The following is a 24227-nucleotide window of genomic DNA, read 5'->3' on the forward strand; positions in this document are numbered from 1 at the left end:
TTTCAAAGGCAACTAGGGATGGGCAATAAGTGCTGGTCAGCCAGCGACGCCCATGTTTTACAAATTAAAAAAACAGGTGATCAATGTGCAAATCCTTCCAATACACCAAGCGATAAAAGTGAGTGTGTCTTCTGGTCAGTAAGAACCTGAAAAAGGCAACTGCCAGACATTAATTGCTAAGCATAATTATAGATCAATAATTAGGAGTTTATGGTCACCACTGATACCTGAAGAGAGATAATGATCTGTCATGATTGAAGGGGCTATGGCAATTTCAACAAGCTCCCATTATGCCACTCTTTTTCATGGGGTGTGGAACTTCAGATAATTAGCCTTTAAAAGTTTTCCGTAATAGTCTTGGGGGAGCAACACAGCACTCCAACTTATGGGGTGTTTTGCAGAATGCCGCAAGGTACTCATGGCGGTTTGTTGGAAGGTCTCTAATGTAACAGTCATATATAAGCTTTCATTAAAATCAGGTCCATAAAGTTCATGTTGCTGGGTACTGTTGTTCATCAAATCAGACTTTGTCAATTGAGAAACTATTTGAGGAGAGTGCATTTGTAATCTGAGGTGAAGGTCTGTTTCAATGTTTACTTAAACTTCACTGCTACAGCAAGCTGTTTACAATTTTTGTTATGCTTAACTTTGGTGTTACTTCCACAGTCAAGTCACAGATAGACAGGACAGAGAATGTTCTTCGGACTGCTGTTCTCGCCCCATTCTGAGATCCACTGTCAGTGGATCACTGTCAGTGGTGCCATGCACCACCAAATGTACACACTTGATACCTCTCTCCAGCAGCATCAATTCACCCTCTCTCAAAGCTGTCCATGTCCCCAGTTCCATTTTATTTTTCGGCTCATCCAATGTCTAGCTGAACTTGTCTGTCACTCAAAAATCTATTTTTCTTTCTTTTAGGTGTTAAGGAGCACAAGCTCCAACAACTGACCGACACCAATGCTCATCCGGGACCATCTACACCTTCCTGTCCTTCTAACACGATTTGTTCTTCTAATCCCCGCATTTGTCACATATTCATTACACACTCTGACCTTCCCCTCTCTGATGAACGTTCTGTGCTCAAAGGACTCCGTTTCATCTCCTTGCATCCTCACCGCAATAGATTTCAGGCTAGGAATGATGCTTGAATCATCAGTTCCAATTTCTCTGCTTCTCCCACTCACTCCAATCTGTCTCTTTCTGAACCTGCTGCACTCCATTTTCTTAGGTCCAACCCTGACCAGCCGAGCACCAACTCTCAGACACTTCCTCCTACCTATCCCTGGACCATGAACCCCAACAATGAACATTAAGCCATTGTTTCCAGGACCGTCACTCACTTCTTCACCTCTGGAGATCTTCCCTTCACAGCCTCCAATCTTACGGTCCCCAACCCTGCACACCGCCCACTTCTACCTCTTTCCAAAAATCTACAAAAAGGACTGATGTGGTAGACCTATCATTACTGCTTGTTCTTGCCTATCCTGACTGCACCTTCTCTCCCCTTGTCCAGTCTCTTCCCACCTACATTCATGGTTCCTCTGATGCCCTATGTCATATCCACAACTTCCAGTTTCCTGGTCCTAACCGCCTCTTCTTCATTATGGATGTCCAATCCCACTATACCTCCAATCTCACCAGGAGGGTCTCAGTGCTCTCTGCTTCTTCCTGGAGTAGCAATCGTTCCCTGAACAATTCACACAAATAAAAGGTATGGCAATGGATACTCGCCCGGGCCCCGGTTATGCCCATCTTTTTGTGGCGTGTGGGACATTCCTTGTTCCAGTCCTACTCAGGCTCCCTCTCAACTGTTTTTCCATTAAATTGATGACGGTATTATAAAAAGACAGACATAAGAACATAAGAAATAGGAGCAGGAGTAGGCCATCTAGCCTCTCGAGCCTGCCCCGCCATTCAATATCATGGCTGATCTGAAGTGGATCAGTTCCACTTACCCGCCTGATCCCTATAACCCCTAATTCCCTTACCGATCAGGAATCCATCGATCCGTGATTTAAACATATTCAACGAGGTAGCTTCCACCACTTCAGTGGGCAGAGAATTCCAGAGATTCACCACCCTCTGAGATAAGAAGTTCCTCTTCAACTCTGTCCTAAACCGACCCCCCTTTATTTTGAGACTGTGCCCTCTAGTTCTAGTTTCCTTTCTAAGTGGAAAGAATCTCTCCACCTCTACCCTATCCAGCCCCTTATTATCTTATCGGTCTCTATAAGATCCCCCCTCAGCCTTCTAAATTCCAACGAATACAAACCCAATCTGCTCAGTCTCTCCTCATAATCAACACCCCTCATCTCTGGTCTCAACCTGGTGAACCTTCTCTGCACTCCCTCCAAGGCCAATATATCCTTCCGCAAATAAGGGGACCAATACTGCACACAGTATTCCAGCTGCGGCCTCACCAATGCCCTGTACAGATGCAGCAAGACATCTCTGCTTTTATATTCTATCTCCCTTGCGATATAGGCCAACATCCCATTTGCCTTCTTGATCACCTGTTGCACCTGCAGACTGGGTTTTTGCGTCTCATGCACAAGGACCCCCAGGTCCCTCTGCACAGCAGCATGTTGTAATTTCTTTCCATTTAGATAATAATCCAATTTGCTATTATTTCTTCCAAAGTGAATAACTTCATTATTCACGTTAGAAGACATGTTAGAAGTGCCAATTTGCAAAGATGGCATCATCAAAACAGACGCAATGGAGGTGGAGAAACTGGGCGAAAGTAATGAAGTCCTTACAGGAAGCAAGGTGTAAGGAACTGGAGTCAAGGTAGCTGTGGGAGTTGGCAGGCTTGTAATGAGTACTGATGGTCAGTCTATCACCGGAAACAGAGACAGAGACAGAGATCAAAGAAGGGAAGTTTCAAAGATGGACGATGTGAAGATATGAGAGAGAGAGAGAGAAAACGCGAGAAAGGTGGAATCATAGAATCCCTACAGTGCACAGAGGCCATTTGGCCCATCGAGTCTGGAACAACTCTCCGAAAGAGCATTCCACCCAGGCCCCCCCCTGTGCTATCGCTGCAACTCCGCGCATTTGCTATGGCTAATCCACCCAACCTACACATCCATGGATGCTCAGGGGCAATTTAGTATGGCTAATCCAACTAACCTGCACATCTTTGAACAGTGGGCGGAAACCTGAAAACCGGAGCACCCAGAGGAAACCCACATAGACATGGGGAGAACACACAAACTCCACAGTCACCCAAAGCCAGAATCGAACCAGGTCCCCGGCGCTGTGAGGTCACAGTGCTAACTACTGGGCCACCATGTGAAAATTTGAAGCAAAATCAATATTTTTTCCAAATCTAGACAAAATCATGAAGTGGCACCGATGTATATTTTGTCCCAATGCAAACCACATCCCTCCATACCCCTCCCCACCCCATCCCCACTGGGTCATCTGTCACTTGTTCTTCAGTTTTGCTTTCATACAGCACCAATCTTTGTTCTCCCATTAACTCATTCTGATGTTTTAGTTTTATGCCACTACTAGCACCTTCTATAGCGTTTCACAAAGTTATTAATGCTTTCTCTGCCTCACATCCTACTTTGTTGCAATCTCCCCTAGCTCCCACCGATCAACTAGAGTCATAGAGGTTTACAGCATGGAAACAGGCCCTTCCCTTCGGCCCCACTTGTCCATGCAGCCCTTTTTTTAAAAAAAACCCTTAAGCTAATCCCAATTAGCCTGCATTTGGCCCATATCCCTCTATACCCATCATACCCATGTAACTATCTAAATGCTTTTTAAAAGATAAAATTGTACCCACCTCTACTACTACCTCTGGCAGCTTGTTCCAGACACTCACCACCGTCTGTGAAAAAATTGCCCCTCTGGACACTTTTGTATCTCTCCCCTCTCACTTTAAACCTATGCCCTCTAGTTTTAGGCTCCCCTACCTTTGGGAAAAGATATTGACTATCTACCTTGTCTATGCCCCTCGTTATTTTATAGACCTCTATAAGGTCACCCCTCAGCCTCCTACGCTCCAGAGAAAAAGGTCCCAGTCTATTCAGCCTATTCTTATAACTCAATCCATCAACTCTGCTCCAGGGGCTTCACCCCTCTTATACAATATATAAATCCACCATATTTCTCCCTTTCTTTAGCTCTAAAGAAAGGTCATACAGACTCAAAATCTTAACTTTGCTTCCCTACCCACAGATGCTGCCAGTCTGTTGAGTTTTTCCAGCATTAGTGGGATTAGGCAGAAATTGGCAGCTCTTGATTGGGAGAGGCTGTTTGAAGGTAAATCCACATCTGGCATGTGGGAGTCTTTTAAGGAACAGTTGTTAGGGCTACAGGACAGGCATGTGCCTGTAAAAAAGGATAGGAAGGGTAGGATTCGAGAACCGTGGATAACCAGAGAAATTGAGGGACTGGTCAAAAAGAAAAGAGAGGCGTATGTTAGGTCCAGGCAGCTAAAAACGGAGGGAGCTCTGGAGGAGTACAAAGAAAGTAGGAAAGATCTCAAACGGGGAATTAGAAGAGCAAAAAGGGGTCACGAAATGTTCTTGGCAGACAGGATTAAGGAGAATCCCAAGGCATTTTATTCATACGTTAGGAACAAAAGGGTTGTCAGGGAAAAAATCAGACCTCTCAGGGACAAAAGTGGGGAAGTATGCTTGGAGCCCAAAGAAGTAGGGGAGATCCTAAACGAATACTTTGCGTCGGTATTCACAAAGGAGAGGGATGTGTTGACTGGGAGTGTCTCGGAGGGGAGTGTTGAACCGTTGGAGAAAATCTCCATTACAAAGGAGGAAGTGTTAGGTTTGTTAGAGAATATAAAGACTGACAAATCCCCAGGGCCTGATGGAATCTATCCAAGGCTGCTCAGGGAGACGAGAGATGAAATCGCTGGGCCTCTGACGCAAATCTTTGTCTCGTCACTGGACGCAGGTGAGGTCCCAGAGGATTGGAGGATAGCTAATGTGGTCCCGTTATTTAAGAAGGGTAGGAAGGATAACCCGGGTAATTATAGGCCGGTGAGCTTGACGTCCGTGGTGGGGAAGTTGTTGGAGAAGATTCTTAGAGATAGGATGTATGCGCATTTAGAAAGGAATAAACTCATTAACGATAGTCAGCATGGTTTTGTGAGAGGGAGGTCATGCCTCACTAACCTGGTGGAGTTTTTTGAAGAAGTGACCAGAATGGTTGACGAGGGGAGGGCCGTGGATGTCGTCTATATGGACTTTAGTAAAGCGTTTGACAAAGTCCCTCATGGTAGGCTGGTGAAAAAGGTTGGATTTCATGGGATAAAGGGGGTGGTGGCTAGATGGGTGGAGAACTGGCTTGGTCACAGAAGACAGAGGGTGATAGTGGAAGGGTCTTTTTCCGGCTGGAGGCCTGTGACTAGTGGTGTTCCGCAGGGCTCTGTATTGGGACCTCTGCTGTTTGTGATTTATATAAATGATCTGGAAGAAGGTGTAACTGGGGTGATCAGTAAGTTTGCGGACGACACAAAATTGGCAGGACTTGCAGATAGTGAGGAGCATTGTCAGAAGCTACAGAGGGATATAGATAGGCTGGAAATTTGGGCAAAGAAATGGCAGATGGAGTTCAATCCTGATAAATGCGAAGTGATGCATTTTGGTAGAAATAATGTAGGGAGGAGCTATACGATAAATGGCAGAACCATAAAGGGTGTAGATACGCAGAGGGACCTGGGTGTGCAAGTCCACAGATTCTTGAAGGTGACGTCACAGGTGGAGAAGGTGGTGAAGAAGGCATATGGCATGCTTGCCTTTATAGGACGGGGCATAGAGTATAAAAGTTGGGGTCTGATGTTGCAGATGTATAGAACGTTGGTTCGGCCGCATTTGGAATACTGCGTCCAGTTCTGGTCGCCACACTACCAGAAGGACGTGGAGGGTTTGGCGAGAGTACAGAGGAGGTTTACCAGGATGTTGCCTGGTATGGAGGGGCTTAGTATGAGGAGAGATTGGGTAAACTGGGGTTGTTCTCCCTGGAAAGACAGAGGATGAGGGGAGACTTAATAGAGGTGTATAAAATTATGAAAGGCATAGATAGGGTGAACGGTGGGAAGCTTTTCCCCAGGTCGGTGGTGACGTTCACGGGGGGTCATAGGTTCAAGGTGAAGAGGGGGAGGTTTAACACAGATATCAGAAGGACATATTTTACACAGAGGGTGGTGGGGGCCTGGAATGCGCTGCCGGGCAAGGTGGTGGAGGCGGACACACTGGGAACGTTTAAGACTTATCTAGACAGCCATATGAACGGAGTGGGAATGGAGGGCTACAAAAGAATGGTCTAGTTTGGACCAGGGAGCGGTGCGGGCTTGGAGGCCCGAAGGGCCTGTTCCTGTGCTGTATTGTTCTTTGTTGTTCTTTGTTCCAGTTCTTGTTTCAGATAGACAGAACAGTTCAAAATACTGTAGGTGTGACTCTTTAAAAAAATCAACCCAGTTCACAGTGAAAATGAAGCGTTGAGAAATTACCTGCTCGGTGATTGTTCGCATTCCCTTTTGGGAGACCAACGTAAACAAGCACATTGACTACATCAGCAATGTCTAGGTGCAGATTGATAGTTCCATGTTCCTTAGCAGTTGACTGTCCTGTAAATGACACAGTCATTTAGAGAGTAGCCTTTTCCAACAAAATAGCACATAAAATTGTGTAGACTGCAGGGTGTGTTATGCTTACCATAAGCACTGCATAGTCTGGGCCCTAAATCTGGCCGCACAAAGAAATTTGGTAGCCGGCATGCCAAGTTTAGATTTCCTTCTGGATCACAGTACTCCGGCAGTGGTAAATTTTTCATAAGATCATCAAACCTATAAGGAAATAAAAAACAACTAATAGATTCTGTGTGTGTAGGGAAAGAGACTACAACAACTTCATTACTCAAAAATGAAGAATATTGATGATGATCACAGAGACATTTTTCACATCAAAGATGAGTTTAACAACTACAAATCACAGTAATAGGTTATTCAGGCAGAGCTGCATCATAACATCAAAATAAGTTACTGAAGGAAGTTGTTACAACAAAAATGGAGTACACAGATTCTAGATAACAACTTACTTTTACATAGCACTTTTAATGTAACAAAATATCTCAAAGCACTTCACAGCAGCATCATAAAACAAAATATGACACCGTGTCACACAAAGAAATGTTGGCCTGGATTTTCATCCTCAGTAAGAAGTTTAACAACACCAGGTTAAAGTCCAACAGGTTTATTTGGTAGCAAAAGCCACACAAGCTTTCGAGGCTCTGAGCCCCTTCTTCAGGTGAGTGGGAATTCTGTTCACAAACAGAACTTATAAGACACAGACTCAATTTACATGAATAATGGTTGGAATGCGAATACTTACAACTAATCCAGTCTTTAAGAAACAAAACAATGGGAGTGGAGAGAGCATCAAGACAGGCTAAAAAGATGTGTATTGTCTCCAGACAAGACAGCCAGTGAAACTCTGCAGGTCCACGCAACTGTGGGAGTTACAAATAGTGTGACATAAATTCTGATTCTAGGATCGCATGATAAAGACTCAGGAGGAAAAAAGCAGAAATATTTATGTGAAATAGTGTGACATAAACCCAATATCCCGGTTGAGGCCGTCCTTGTGTGTGCGGAACCTGGCTATCAGTTTCTGCTCCGCGACTCTGCGCTGTCGTGTGTCGCGAAGGCCGCCTTGGAGAACGCTTACCCGAATATCAGAGGCCGAATGCCCGTGACCGCTGAAGTGCTCCCCAACAGGAAGAGAACAGTCTTGCCTGGTGATTGTCGAGCGGTGTTCATTCATCCGTTGTCGCAGCGTCTGCATAGTTTCCCCAAGGTACACGGTACATACTCTTGCAACTCGGCCAACGTTGTCTACCTGATACGCTGCAAGAAAGGATGTCCCGAGGCATGGTACATTGGGGAAACTATGCAGACGCTGCGACAACGGATGAATGAACACCGCTCGACAATCACCAGGCAAGACTGTTCTCTTCCTGTTGGGGAGCACTTCAGCGGTCACGGGCATTCGGCCTCTGATATTCGGGTAAGCGTTCTCCAAGGCGGCCTTCGCGACACACGACAGCGCAGAGTCGCGGAGCAGAAACTGATAGCCAGGTTCCGCACACACAAGGACGGCCTCAACCGGGATATTGGGTTTATGTCACACTATTTCACATAAATATTTCTGCTTTTTTCCTCCTGAGTCTTTATCATGCGATCCTAGAATCAGAATTTATGTCACACTATTTGTAACTCCCACAGTTGCGTGGACCTGCAGAGTTTCACTGGCTGTCTTGTCTGGAGACAATACACATCTTTTTAGCCTGTCTTGATGCTCTCTCCACTCCCATTGTTTTGTTTCTTAAAGACTGGATTAGTTGTAAGTATTCGCATTCCAACCATTATTCATGTAAATTGAGTCTGTGTCTTATAAGTTCTGTTTGTGAACAGAATTCCCACTCACCTGAAGAAGGGGCTCAGAGCCTCGAAAGCTTGTGTGGCTTTTGCTACCAAATAAACCTGTTGGACTTTAACCTGGTGTTGTTAAACTTCTTACTGTGTTTACCCCAGTCCAACGCCGGCATCTCCACATCATGACTTTTCATCCTCAGGGCAGGAAGTGTGTGTCAGCCCTTGGGAAAAAGTGCTTGCAAAGGTGGAATTTTAATTGCAGTAGGTGGGGGCAGGTGCAGGATAGGCAACTCAGAAAAGAGTTTAAAGGCAGCCAAAGGGGCTACCATGTGCCAAGGCGGGCTGTTTAAATGGCCTCGGTGCTGTGGGACTTTGTCCCGGTTATAGTATGAAAAAAGTAAGGCCTTCACATCCCTCAGCCCCATACATTCCCCATTCCCCCTCATGTCAACAATATATTTGACGTCTGACGTATCCATTAGACTGAAGAAACAGCTGAGCTTCAAGGAAAACATTTACGTGAATCACAGCTCTGGTTCTCTGGTCTCTTCTGTCATTTGCACAATGTTTATGAACACAAGTTAAAGAGGTTTCAAGCATTTGCAGTTTATGCTTTTGACACTTTAAAGGGTATCAAATTGACATTTTCATTGGCCGGAAAATATCTTTAAGTGGAAAGTTACTTTTTACACATTCTATTGTCACTATAAAGTTATTTGGTTCTATGCACTGCATAGTGGTGAAGGGAGATGGAAGTGCCAATGTTTGGCATGGAGGCGGGGAATCATGAGATGGACCTTTGAAACATACCTTTCAAAGGGTTCCCTCATCCAGATGATGATTCACAATGCCATGAAGCATGATTCTTTGCAGTTTTCATGGAGTCAAGCTAGTTTTTCAGACTAGGTCATGCCTGTTTTTGCAATGGAGCTGGCCAGGTCAAAAGTGCAGGCTCATGATCTGAACCAGCCTGTACCCTTCAAAAGCCCTGGTGAAATCCAGAAACTCCAGTAATGGGGTCAGGAATCCCAGAATCAGGCCCCAGCCACCATTTTCACCCCTCCACGTATTCTCCCCAACTCCATAAAAATCCAGACCATTAGGTCAGTTAACCAAAGGCTGGTCAACAAAGAGGTATGTTTTAAGGAGGAGAGTGAGTTAGGGAGGGAAAGAGACATAAGGAGAAAACTCCAAAGCTTGGAACTTGAGCAACTGAAGGCAAGGCCACCAATTGTGGAGCAATTAAAATCAAGAATGCAAGTGCTGAAGTCTCACAGCTAGATGGGATATGGTGGCAAGAGAAAGAAGGTAGAGCTAAATGGTCTTTTCCCATAATTTTCCACATGCTTAATGATTTTTAAGGGTGCAACTCCTTGCATACTTGTCATAGGCAGGAAACAATTTCATCTATTACAATCCCAAGTTTTCAATTCTAGTCTTGCCATAGTGGCACATTTTCTGGATAAGGTACTCCAATGCCATTTCACATTTCCCAAACTGACAGGTCAGAGAGTACCACTGACAAAGATGGGGGGCACGTTGCTGTTCACCTTGTTCACTTTGGAATGGTGCAAGTTGAAGACAGATTGGAAGGGAAGGATAAATATAGTGTGCCAATGCAAATAGGTATAAAGTCAGAGCCATCAATCAAAATTCTGAATGCATCTGCAGCTGAAGTTTTTACCTAGAAGGCATTGTGGTTCTGAAATCTTCACCAGAGGGCCAATCCTTCAGCTTCAGTAACACAGACTCCCCACTCTTGGATTTGAATCGTTCTGGACAGAAAATAAAAACTTTAATCATTCCAGACAGAGTATAAATGCACAAAGTTCCCAAAACATAAACTACTTTGCTTCTTTCTGCAAAATATTTTCTTAACGTGACTCTTTAGTGACTTTCAAATATTTAACCCACAATTGCCTTTGGAAGACAATATATTTGACCATGTAGGAAAAAAGCAAAAAACCCTTTGTAAATGAAATAATGACTTCAAATAGTTAATTTAGTTTAATTGTTGGTTATAGTCACAACAGTTCAGAATTACTCAGTGATATCATGTGAACAGCACTCAACTGGTTAGATCTTCAAAACCATCCCAGAAGTCCTGAATCCGTACACTGGAAATTATACTGCCGTCTTTGTAGTTAACTAGGTCAACCTTCTGGTCTCCAAATTCCTCACGAAAGCTTTCAGGTTTCCAAATGTTGGAATTTAGTTTTTTGTGCACACCAGATACAAGAACAGGCTGAAGATTTTTGAAAGGGTGGAGAGAAGACAGGAGAAAATAGATTTTAAAGAGAATATCCTTAAATAAATAACAATTTTAGTCTAATTTCTGATGGATTAAGTCTTGAAATATATTTGTATCAGATTCTAATAGGCTAATAAATAAATCATGTCAAGTTTAATTGAATGGCTGCTAACAGTGAACATGAGGGAACAATGTCTAAATTCTCAATTATAATTAATACTTTAATGAAATCATAACAGCATTACCTTTATAATAATGTATCCAATATCAATAGCCACAGTCCTAAAGCCCAGTGGTAATGCATTAATTATTTATATCAGTTTTTACTTCCTGAATCTCATTTTGTACAGACCTGGTCTCGCCTCCAGCATTCCCTGAATATCTTCCAGTTGCTGGGATTTCCAGGATCTTGGAGCCAAAGTAAAAATCCATCACAAAGCCAAGAATGTGGTATTTCCGAATGACTTTTGCTGATCATATCTGTATTGAGCTTTTTAACTTCTCCTTGTGAATTTTGCTTTGTTCCTTCTTTCCAGCTTAATTTCACTGATTTACTTGCTGGGATCTTATTTTCCACAACCGACGCAATTATGTCATCTAAAAGGTTTGGCATGCTTCTTGCACCTCTGCCAGTCTATAAGGAAATGTACAAAGGCAGTACTGTCAAATACTCATCATGTACATGCAATTAAGCCAAAACGACATTGTATTAACAATGAAATCTACTGAGCTCAGAAGATCATTTTGTCGATTCAAATCCACTCGATAAAACAGGAGTTGTATTATGATTCGATTGCTTGTTGCTAGAACTGCACCAGTTGCAAAAAAAGCTTAAAAGACAACACATCTTGCAGCCGACAGTCTGAAGAGTTGACATAATTTTGACTGAATATCCACCTTTAAAATGGTAACGTTGAAAGTAAATTCAGCAACAAGCAATGAATATGGCTGTTCATGATCTGAATCTGCTGCATTTACTTCTACAACTGAATTACATAGGGTTAGTAGGATACGTGGCGCAGAAACAGGCCATTCAGCCCAAGTGATCCATGTCAGCATTGATGTTTCACTCAAGGTTCCTCACATTTTCCCTCATCTAAGTCTATCAAAACTCTCTCTTTCCTTTTCTCTCATATGTCTAGTTAACCTTTAAATGCTATATGCTTCATCACTCCCTGTAACAGCAAGCTCCACAATCTCACCGGAAGTTCTTTTTCTCAATTCCCAATTGGATTTCTTGGTGATTATCTTGTCACTCGATGCTCTTCCCCAGAAGTGGAAACATTCTCCCTATGTCCACACTATCAAAATCATTCACAATTTTAAAGATCTGTTAGGTCATCCCTCAACCTTTTTTCAAGAGAAAGATCTACCTATCAATACTTGAAATGCTTACCCATGCGCTTCTGGTACCATCCTTATAAATATTCTCTGCATCCTCTCCAGTGTCCTTTTTATAATAGTGACCAGAATTGCACAAAGTGTGATCTAACCAATCCAGGCTTAGCATAACTTTCCCATTTTTCTATTCTATCCTTCTGGAAATAAAACCTAATGCGTAGTTGTTTGTTTATGGCCTCAGTTACTTATGGCGGAACTTTGGTTAGGTGCATTGCCCCCCCCACCCCCCACGCAGACATGGGGAGAATCTGCAGACTCTGCATATACAGTGACCCAAGCCGGGAATCAAACCCTGGCACTGTTCCGGCGTACTTGTACTCAGAAATCCCTTTCTTCCTTTACTCTACCTATACTCACACCTTCCAAACAGTATGATCTCCCTATTCTTCCAATCAAAGGTGTACTACCGCATATTTATCTATGTGCAATTTCATTTGCCAATTTTTTGGCCCAGTTTGCAAGTTTATGTCCTCTTGTAGTTTGTCACAGCCATCCTCAGCATTGACTATACACTACTACTTCCACCCAATTTAGTGTTACCTGAATTGTGTTTTTCATTCCAGAGTTCAAATTGTTAATGTAAATTGCAAACAGCAGTGTAGATTGTTGTGTAACACCACTCTGAACAACTACCCTCAACTCCCAGTCTACTTTCTATCTTGAAGCTAACAAGCAATCCATCTTTCTACTTGTCCCGATTCTGCATTCTCAGACTCTCATTCATCAGTGTATTATGGGGCAACTTATTGAAGCCCTTCTGAAAATAAAGACACATTACATCCATGGCATTTGCATTATCCACACTCTGTCATCACCTCAAAAAAATTCAATAATGTTGGTGATGGAAGATTTTCCCATCTAAAATCCATGCTGACTATTCATTATTATACTTACCTTTTCTCAATGTCATTTCCCTCTCTCCTTTAGGAGGGATTCCATTATTTTTTCAAAGATTGATAAACGGGCTGGTCTATAATTCCCTCGGCATGTTCTGCTTACCCTTCTTAAATATAGGAATTACTTTAGCTATTCGTCTCTCCTTTGGCACAACACCTTTTTCAAACAAGTTATTAAATATGTGCAATAATGCCTCCACTATATGTCTCTCAGATTATTTTAAAATGTGTGGATGTAATGCAGCTGGACCAGAGAACTTATCCTCGGAGCTTGACTAGTGTACTCAACACGTTTTTAAAATTTTAAATGCACTTATTTCATTATTCATCTCATCATTCAATGTCACGTCCACCTGTTCTATCTCCCGAGTGAATACTGAAGCAAAATAATGTAATATTTGTCATTTCTTCATTGTTACTTGCGGTATTATCCTGCCTATCCCTTAATGGTCCTATTCCCATCCCAGCTTCCTTTTTCAGTGATATGCCTGTAAACTATTTTGTTATTTTATGTTACTTGATAATTTCATTTAACAATTCCACTTTGCCTTCCTCACTTTTATTTTCACTTCTCTGCTAATCTCTTTGCATTCTCTCTAATTATGCAATACTCTGCTATCTATGCACTTGATCCATGCCTCTTTCCGAACCCTCAATTGTTCCTTTGTCTTTATTCATCCCTTAAAGCCTCACCAGTGTTTAATTTGTCCTTTGCTGAGTGGAATGGACTATTGAGGGGAATCCCATGGGTGGGGGTGGAGCCCCCAGGGAATTCGGAATTTTGAGGGGGGGGTGGGGGGGCAATGCACCTAACCAGCACATTTTTCAGATTTGAGGGGAAACCGGAGCACCCAGAGGAAACCCACGCAGACATGGGGAGAATCTGCAGACTCTGCACATACAGTGACCCAAGCCGGGAATCAAACCCTGGCACTGTGAGGCAGCTTTGCTAACCACTGTGCCACTATGATTGGAAATTGCACTTCTGGGCAATTTCCATGCAATCCTTACCTAGTTGGTGGGGGTGGGGAGTTTTCCCCAGCTCCAAATACCTCCACCAAATACGACACCATGCAGCTTGGATATTACAGCCCATATTTTTCCTGCATTCAGGTGAATGTCGTTTTAAATACTGCCTGTTTGCCAAAATTGTTGCCTATTTTCTTTTGCAAAACTTTATTTTCAGCCTTTCAAAATCAGCTTTTTCTCAGTTGAAAATACATTTGTGCTTTGAAATGTTTGAACTACAAATAGACAATTACAGAACCATTTCCATCCTCACTCGCTCTTGAACAGCTGACAGCTTTGTTGTGTTGGTTTACACCTCTTCCTTCCTACTGATGCAGCTGCTCTGCTTTGGAAAATGGTTGTTCTACAGAAAGACAAACCCATGATCGTCTGTATTATAAAACTCAACAAACACTTACAGGGGTTCCTGCAGAAAAGACTGGGGCAAAGGCAATGCCAGCATCAGTTGAGCCTAACTGCAATTTTCCAGCTGTTGAGGTAAGTAAATCTCGCAGAGTTGAGCCATGTTCGTTGCTGAGACACACGGTAGGAGTTTTGCAGTCCTCTTTCTTGTCTACCTGGCTTAATTCAATCTTCACTGCCTTAGACACAGATAATTCTTTGGTTTCTGCAACAAAGCCAAAAGGAAAATAGATATTTATCGTGCAAATATACAGTGGTAGTATAGTATTGTAACATTATTGCAGCAGGGAAACAGAATCAACTAACCTAATACGCAAAATTGCTAAAACCAGCTGACAGTAACAATTGGATTACTATCAGGATAATCTGAACGGAACTAATGTACAATATAAACTCTGACAAAAGTTACATGTGTAGAGGTTTTTCACATAATACTAAAATTCTAATGTACATTTGATACTGCAAAATAGCTTTTATGGGAAGTGGATCCATAGCACAATCACATTTCCTTGCTGTCCAACCTGCCCATTTTATACCGGCATAGGCACATCTCTCAAATTACTCATATATACCCAAGATGTTCGCACATATAGTAGATCAAAATCTCAAATGTAACTTTGCAGGCTTTACCCAGTGTGAGGCTATGACAAAACTATGACTGACAAAAATGCAAGCTGTGCATCTCCTGGCAGCTAAATGCAAAAGTCCAAAGGACATCTTGGTGCATCCGATGGGACAGTCATTACTTTGTTCATGTAGCCTTTGTGAGCCTTTAAATGAACTAAATTAGAGATAAACAATTACTACACAAGCTATATTGGTTGGAATTAAGGAACTATGCTGCTGGGTGTTTATTCTAGGCCACCAAATAGTGGAAAGGAGATGGGGAAGCAAATGTTTTGATCGGTTTGTTTAAGAAAACATTTCCACCAGGACGGCAACAGATCAAGGCAGCAGCTGCTGGTAATGATAGTTTAACATGAAGTGACAACCGTGCGTTGAGGCGTCAAGACGTCCTTAAGAGTTTTGCTTGGTGCTTCCAGCTGGCATTTTTACTCTGCAGAGTCTCACACTGGGTAAAGTCTGCAAAGTTGGATTTGAGATTTTGATCTAACCAATATACATGCTAACATTTTAGGATAGACTAGATGAGTAATTTGAGAGATGCTCCCTTGCTAATGTAAATAAAGCAGGTTGGGTAGCACGGAAATCTACTCATGTCACGGAACTATTTCCCATGAAAACCATTCTACAATATAAAATGCATATTGGAACAGATATGGGCAATGAAATGCTCCCTTGCCAGCATCACCCAAATTCCATTGACAAAGAACTATTAAAGTCAGCATCAGAACATCAGTGACTGGGAAGGACTTATGCAGCTTTCACAGAATCCCTACAGTGCAGGAGGCGGCCATTCAGCCCACTGAGACTGCACCGACAACAATTCCATACATTTACCCGAGCTACCTGACACTAAGGGGCAATTTAGCATGGCTAATTCACCTAACCCGCACATCTTTGGACTGTGGGAGGAAATCGGAGCACCCAGAGTAAACCCACAGAGACACGGGGAGAACGTGCAAACTCCACACAGACAGTGACCCGAGGCCAGAATTGAACCCGGGTCCCTGGCCCTGTGAAGCAACAGTGCTAACCACTGTACCACCCTCATTAGTTTTCATTAGTTTTACAACATGGAACTAGTAGAAAAAAAGCTAGGTGAGAAACAAAATTAATAACTTCAATAAAATTTAGAATCACAAGTAGAAGTTGGACACCTAGTTTCCGTTATTAGTGACAGCAGTGGAAAGTCCCACTTAGCAGGAAATGACAGCTTTATTAGCATATATTAATAGCAGATGTTCTGCAAGTATAAGATGATAATGTGAAAGCAATCAATAAGTAATGTGCTTCTGAAGTAAAGATCCTTTTCTTTCACTCTTCCCTTCCCCATTGGGATCATTGAGCTTAATGTCATGGATAATTACTGAATGCTGATTGTTAACTTGTAGCTACTCCACTTCCCTGCTAATAGCATGAAGAGATATTAAAGGCACACTGGGTTGGAAAGAACCATGGAGGCACATTAGGCAGATGACTAGGAATAAAATCAGACAAAGAGATACAGGCCATGAAGGAGTTACGGTGGGCAACTTATGGAAGCACTTCAGGGTGGTGGAATAAAATAAATTAAAATTGGAAGAGAAACACAACAGAAGTAAATTACAGATATGGACTGGAAAGGAAAAAGGAAAATCAATGGTCAAATTCATTACCTATTATTTTGCTCCACTGAGCTTGGCTTAATTGGTATCATTCCCATCTCTGATCAGAAGGTAGTGGGTTCACGCCCAACAATTTGAGTATACAAACTTGCCCAACATTTCACGACAAAGGGAGCATTCTAATGCAAGAGGTATTGCTGTCTGCTCTGGTGAAGTGAAGATCCCATGACATTAACCAAATCTCTATAACAATTTTACCTCTCTCAACCAGCACCATCAAAAATGGATTAACAACCTATTCATCTCACTGCTCGTTGTGGGATCCTGGTTCATGCAAATTAGTTATTGTATTTGTCAAAATACAGCAAATCAGAGAATGGCAAAGTAATTCATTCCAGATAAAACAAGTTGAGACACATTTGAAAGTAGATTTAAGGTGTGAAAGACCATATAAATCATTTTACAATCTTCCAGATTTAATGTCCCTCTAGATGGCGCCGGAGCATGACAACTTCTTGCAAGCTGCCCCCAGCACACACTCTAATTCTATCTTTTACTCTCGTTCTAGGCTTTTAAAACTGTACTCTAATCCTTTATATATTCTAATAATGCTCTATTTCAATCTCTTACCGATTTGGTATTTCCCTACTGCCATCAGACTTTTGAATGGACCCACCTTGCATTAAGTTGATCTTTCTCTACACCCCAGCTATGACTGTAACACTACATTCCGCACCTTCTCCTTTCTTTCTCCTCTATGTATTCTATAAACAGTATGCTTTGTCTATATAGCGTGCAAGTGACAAGACTTTTCACTGTATACCAATACATGTGACAATAATAAATCAAAATCACCAATAATTTCAGATCCTAACCACTGCTCCAAATTTTCATGCAGGTAATGATTACTTTGTCATGTAAAGCTCCTCTCGACACATTAGCCTTGGACAGGATTTGACAAGCCAATGGAGTATTCCATTCTGTGAGCCTCGCCCGCCCCGATTCCGGGGCCCACGGCGGGCGTGGTGGTAAAATTCCAGTTTTTGTTTCATGACTTGACACCTAACCACTCCCTTTTGTCTTACACAATCATCCCTTCCGTCATTTAACCTTTCCTGCCTTCACACCCAACCTATTGTTCTTTTCTCCCCATGCTCTCTTTCCATGCCACTGTACTTACTTAAAACCTGTTTCATGTCTAGCACTTTCTAGGTCTGATGAAAGGTTGCCAACCTGAACTTTTAACTGTTTGTCTCTCCCACAGATGTTGCCTTAACCTCTTGAGGACTTCCAGCATTTTCTGTTTATATCTCAGATCTTCAGCATTTGCAGTATTTAGCCTTCATATAAATCTCAGCCTTGCTTTATAATAACTGAAATTTTATAGCTCAGGAAATGGATTTGCATGGCATGCATATACTGCAATCCATATAAATGGGAACCATGTTTGGATCTTAATGGGAAAAGCAATAACAAAGAATGATACTAACTCATTACAAACACAAGTTGCTAAGAGTCATTTGAGTACTTAATCTGAAGAGCATTTGCTCAAAAGTTCATATGCCCAAAGACATTAATGGTGAAGGGCGGCATGGTGGCACAGTGGCTAGCACAGCTGTCTCACAGCGTCAGGGACCGGGTTCAATTCTGGTCCTGGGTTACTGTCTGTGTGGAGTTTGCAAGTTCTCCCCGTGTCAGTGTGGGTTTCCTCTGGATGCTCCGGTTTCCTCCCACAGTCCAAAGATGCGCAGGTTAGGTTGATTGGCCATGCTAAATTGCCCCTTAGTGTAGGTTAGGGGGATTAGTGGGTAAATATGTGGGGTTACGGAGATAGGGCCTGGGTAGGATGCTCTGTCAGAGAGTCGATGCAGATTCAATGGGCCAAATTACCTCCTTCTGCATTGTAGGGATTCTATGATTCAGGATGCATGTAGCAGGATGCATTTTAAATTTTGGGAAATTGGCAAAAGGTGGGGGAAAAATAAGAAGCTCCCTGTGAGTTTTTAGTGAGGTCCACAAAAAAAACTTTCACATGACCCTCAGCTTAACTAATACCATTGATACATGAGTAATGAATCAGGATTTTGACTTTGATCCTTCTGTAGTGCTTGAACTACACTTCTCCAGCTAGGCCTTTGGTAGGCAAAAGTGACAATGACTTAATTATTATAATTTTGCATTTTTTTCTTGTACCTAATTACCTTTCCTTTCTTCTCTGGCTTTCTGTTCTGTTAGACCTGTTAACCAGTGTAAGGGAGAATCAGATGGTGCAAACTTACTTTCTGTAGTGATGTCGTTCTCAGGGTTGTTGGAGCTGCCATTTGTCTTTGGATTCTCACATGCAGAATGTTGTTTAGCCACTGAGATGATGGTGTTCTGATTTAGGACACTCTAGAATCAAGCAACAAAACAATTACAAAACATAAGAACCTAACCTGAAAAAGACACAAGAAACTAATTACGACATTTAGTACTGGGGAAGCTGGACTGTAACATAAAAGTCATTGTCTATTAATAATTATTATTTCAATTTGAATAAATCCAAATGCATAAATATTTGAGCTCCTCCTAAGCAATCAGTAATCATTTCTGCTAGCAGCGGTTTGCCAACCCTGACTGACTGGCCCTGACAAAGATGCCCCATTTAATTGGCTATCCAGGCTCCATTGTTGTTCCTTGTTGGAGACTAACTGAAGTTCCAGCAGTAACCACTGCTTCTGGTGGCGCTGCTGGACTGGAGAGATGTCGACCATCTGATTGGCTATAGCTTTTGGAGCTACATGGAGGCAGAAGCACAACTCTCGGCAATTAACTGCCTGACAACCATAAATTACAGATGTAACAACCCAAGGCCAGTGGAGGCAGGCTCGCCACCATCTTTTCAGCTGCTGGACAGGCTACCGCTTCCAGATAAAATTCTAACCCTGGTATTGACATATCACAGATTAGCCTATTTTCAACTTCAAATCCACTGACTTGCCAGGTAAACTGCTCTTGCAGTCCATTTGATCACAGCCTAGATTCCTTTACAAATGGTCACTTCCTCCTGTCAGGGATATCCTCGTTACCACTGTTAACAGGAAACAGTGCAACAGGGGACTGCCCTGTAATCCACTGTCGTTCTATGTTCGGTCCCGTCGAGAGGTCTGGTCAAACCTTCTTGTTTGGTAAGTGCTCTGTGGGATAACCACTGAATGGAAGGTCAACTGAAATGATCATGTGAAAATATGTTTTCTGGATTTTCAAAGATGGCTGCTGCCTAGAATTCAGAACCTTTAGACAGATTCTTAGATCCCCGTGTAGTGTAAATGAGTCTGAAAGCAGAAATTATTCATACACAGATACATGTGGAGATGCTGCATCCCTGTCTGCACTGTGTCCACAAGCAGGCACTTTTAGAACTTTCTGTGCTGCAGTGCAAGTGCCTTATTCTGTTAATTTTGCCTCTTGAAACTGAATCAGAGTAACTTGCAATGATGTTCTCTTATGAAATCTATTACAGGATGCAACTTTTGAGAATGACAAAATTGCTGGAGTATAAACATTCATTCACTAGGTTAGGGTGAATGAACCCAGCCTGTGCATGACTAATGCGAGTACTGTAGTTTATTTACCTCAGCTGATGACACTACTACCAGGAAAGGATCTGATCACAACACACGTGATTGTTACATCAATATCTCTTTAATAACCTCTAGAATCCATGTTTCTGTAGTGATGCTTTCCCATAAGGTTGTGAATTCCTGCAGAGGAGCCCCTACCCAGGTTAGAGGGAATATCCAAAGTTACTGATATAATGCACGAGTTTTAGCAACCTGAACATTACAATTGAAATGTTGTATGAAGCCAAGGTTATTTAAAGGTCACATCTATATTATACCTGTGAAACTCCATTAGTTGTGGAGAGTTTGGCAAGTCGTACACTTTGTTCACTTGTGGAGGGATCATGGGGAGCAATTTCCCAGATGTCTTTGATGGAACGCATCATGTCTCCAATATCGGTTAAGACTAAAACAAAGAACATTTATTCACATTTAGTACGTTTGTTTCGTAGAGCAGGGAGAGGTACACACGTGGACACGAATGATTCTGGTAACAAGGATGTATTACATTGCCTGTGTTGCCTTCCTCAAAAACTTTTCAACAACAGAAGCGTTAAATCGCTTCATGTGGTGATCCTTCTGGTGTAAAAATATGAGTCATAGAGTTTACAGCCCAGAAAGAGGCCCTTGGGCCCATCATGTCTGCGCCAGCTTTCAAGCACCTATCTAATCTCACTTCCCAGCACTTGGTCCGTAGCCTTGTATGCTACCGTTTCAAGTGCTTTTTTCAGGAAAAAAGGGATATGTTGCTTTTTGCCCCAATTAATTTTAGTACTCAATCAACACAGCTTTCCCTGACATAAATGGCCTTGACCTGGGTACAATCATAGTTCATTAAAAGCACAACTTAACAACACACTTAAATAATAAATATGAATTTTGTTTTTAAAACCTTCAGGCTTGAACCCTTTGTTGTGCTATACATAAATATATTGGGGCTTGGAGCAAAATTACTATAAAATCATTACACAAATGTGGAATCTTACCAGTGCCAGGGATAATCTGTGTGGGCATTAGATTCTTCGAGTCATGAACTTGACCTTTGACACACTTCAGCCAGACATAAAGTTCTTTATCAGCTATAATAGCAGAACAAAAAAAAAGAAAATATACTGAGAGTTTCCTAATGACTGTTAGAACAATCTTTGACAGAACAGAAAATCGAATGTGAAGTAGTGACAGTTACACCAATGGTAAATCCATTGTGAGTGATGAAAATAGCAAATGCTTCAAGTTAATCCAAGAACAAATTTCCTTGGAGGATAAATTAGAAGTCTCCACATAATGCTAAATTTTATGACTCAAGCAATCTACCAAAAATGAACCTTATTGTTTTTGAGCAATAATCATCCAGTCTGATTCAAACATTCTTTATAGAATGGGGTAGTTTGCAGGCAATGTGCTCCTTCAAACAGAGAAAATAATAAAAATTGACTTGACCGATCTGGTATTTCAGATTGCTTCATTCTATAATCAGCTCAGAGCCTGTTTTGCCCTCTTTTTAGGTCAAACCAAGTAAACAAACTCAGATTAACCATGATGAATGGACAGTGTAAAGACATTAGGGTAAATAGAAGTTGGTGGTGAGGGATTGGAATGCCCTGCCAGCATCAGTAGTAAATGCGCCTAGTTTGGGGGCGTTTAAGAGATCCGTAGATAGGTTCATGGACGAAAAGAAATTGGTTTAGGTTGGAGGGTCACAGTTTTTTTTTAACTGGTCGGTGCAACATCGTGGGCCGAAGGGCCTGTTCTGCGCTGTAATGTTCTATGTTCTATGTTGCGAGCTACATTGGGGAAAACATGCCAAAAGAATGGCAAAGTATTACAAAACAGCACCACCCATTACACAAACCAAAATTCTAAATGTTAAAACAAGTGAAAGAAAGCATCCAACAAAATCAGGCTGGGTACTGCAATAGATTACCACATAGCCCTGTAACATTGCAACATGAGTTACATAAAGGATGATGACAGAATGATTGAACTTGCATTTATATAGTCTTTCATGCCCTTAGGATGTCCATATGCTTGACACGCAATCCACTTTGAAGTGCACTCACCATCGTAATGTAGATGAATGTGACAGATACCTTTCACATAGCAAGATATCAGAAACAGTAATGACATAGTGACCAGTTAATCTGCTTTGGTGAAGTTTGTTCAAGTAAAAATTTTGGCCAGGACAGGCGAACTGCTTTTAGTAAATGTCAACATGCAGGCTAGCTGTGCTGCCAGTTGCATTTCCAATTTATGGTTATAACGTCGGCACGGTGGCATAGTGGTTAGCACTGCTGCCTCACAGCGCCAAGGATCTGTGTTCAATTCTCCCTGTGTCTGCGTGAGTTTCCTCCGGTTGCTCCAGTTTCCTCCCACGGTCCAAAGATGTACAGGTTAGGTTGACTGGCCATGCTGAATTGACCCTAGTGTCAGGGGATTAGCAGGGTAAATATGCGGGGTTACGAGAACAGGACGTGGGTGGGATTGTGGTCGGTGCAGACTCAATGGGCCGAAAGGGCTCCTTCTGCACTGTAGGGATTCTATGAAATCAAAATTAACAGCACTCACAAATTTGAGGAGGGAGGGAGAAAGAAAAATAAAGCAAAGAAGTGTTTTTTGTTATCTGAAAACAATCATCTTTTATCAATAATGTGTGCTACGGGCCTTGAATAAGAACATTTTAACATGTGCCTTGGAGACACTAAATGTTACATCATGCCAAAAGTTTTGAATAGGCACCTCATTTGCATAGCATGTTTTCATACATCTTGATACAATTTACATAAAACTGCACTGGGACACAGTGTTTTACACATGGATGACTCTACAGACTGATGAATGCACTACTTCATTTACTCCAAGGAATTACAAGGCAATTATAGAGCAAAAGAACATAGATGGGAAAGTGAAATTTAACAATGCCTTTCGTGCCAATTAGCAAAAAGAATTATGGTGCTGGCATCAACACACCTGAAACAGAACGGTTCATGAACATTGGCTGTATTTTGTTTTACCCACAGATCAATTCAGAAACTGACCTTTAGAACCCCTTCTTTCCCTTGCTTCATAACAGTCCAAACAGACCACAAATCCACATTTCTGGCAAACCCAGTGGATGTTAAACAATGTGGCTTCACATGCATCACACATTTCCTGAACTCCTTTTACTGCTCTCTTCCAAGCGATGTTGGCTGTAACACAAAACAAACACTGTTACTGTACACTGAAGCTTTCAGTTTATAGGGGAAAGTTCACTAAGTTCTGACTCCATTCTGTAGCACTGTTTAGACCACACCATGTTTAAGAGTAATGATGAGAAATGGTATTAACTGTTCCATGAAAAATACTTAAACGTTTCTGAAGATTCAGAAACATTGAAAGCAAGCAAAAAAACTATACTAAGATACATTAATCAAAGAAGTCAGAGTGCAAACTCTAAAAAAAAAGTCAGAGTGCAAACAGAAGGTAGGAGTACCAAGGATCAGAAATGTAAACGTTTGATACATATTTCATTTAAATATAAATGCATATAAACTTTTGACAAATCCTCTCTATTCATCGATTATTTCAGCTTACTTTTCCAAATCGCACAATCCCCAGTTCTACAGTTTGTAAATTTGAACAGGCATTTAATTATCAAATCAACATGACAGACTAAAATTTCTCAATGACAGTAAAGTTCTGCTGTTGGGGCCAAAGTGAGCGCCAACCCCGATTTGGCAGGCGATGGGACCATGAAGCAGCGTGTTGCCAATGATGGCCAGCTGAGGACTGCGGCCCACCTCCAAGGGCTGTCAGCCCAAAGGCCACACCTGTCACCACAGTATAAGAAGGTGATTGCACTAGAGAGGGTGCAATGAGATTTACCAGAATATATTCCTGCATGTATTCCAGGATGATTCACTGGGCTGTAGCTGTTTTCCTCAGAGCGGAGAAAGCTGAGGGCAGGTATGATCGAGATGTACAAAATTACGAGGGACATAAATAGGAATGAACTTTTCCCTTTAGTAG

At 42.0% G+C, this 24227-nt stretch overlaps 1 protein-coding gene across 5 annotated transcripts in view; it reads right to left on the reverse strand.

Moving 5' to 3' along the window:
* jmjd1cb (jumonji domain containing 1Cb) overlaps nucleotides 1-24227 on the reverse strand; it is a 306094-nt gene that overhangs the window by 21538 nt on the left and 260329 nt on the right. For all 5 annotated transcript variants that reach the window (XM_078223635.1, XM_078223634.1, XM_078223636.1 and 2 more), the window contains 10 exons: nucleotides 23255-23407; nucleotides 21206-21298; nucleotides 20498-20625; nucleotides 18897-19008; nucleotides 14386-14594; nucleotides 11014-11295; nucleotides 10484-10655; nucleotides 10095-10185; nucleotides 6693-6823; nucleotides 6488-6604 (listed from right to left, as the gene is read on the reverse strand). In XM_078223635.1, coding sequence (XP_078079761.1) covers nucleotides 6488-6604; nucleotides 6693-6823; nucleotides 10095-10185; nucleotides 10484-10655; nucleotides 11014-11295; nucleotides 14386-14594; nucleotides 18897-19008; nucleotides 20498-20625; nucleotides 21206-21298; nucleotides 23255-23407 — 1488 coding nt within the window. The remainder of the gene's footprint in view (nucleotides 1-6487; nucleotides 6605-6692; nucleotides 6824-10094; nucleotides 10186-10483; nucleotides 10656-11013; nucleotides 11296-14385; nucleotides 14595-18896; nucleotides 19009-20497; nucleotides 20626-21205; nucleotides 21299-23254; nucleotides 23408-24227) is intronic.

This window comes from Mustelus asterias, chromosome 11 (genome assembly GCF_964213995.1).
Source record: "Mustelus asterias chromosome 11, sMusAst1.hap1.1, whole genome shotgun sequence".
Taxonomy (NCBI): domain Eukaryota; kingdom Metazoa; phylum Chordata; class Chondrichthyes; order Carcharhiniformes; family Triakidae; genus Mustelus; species Mustelus asterias.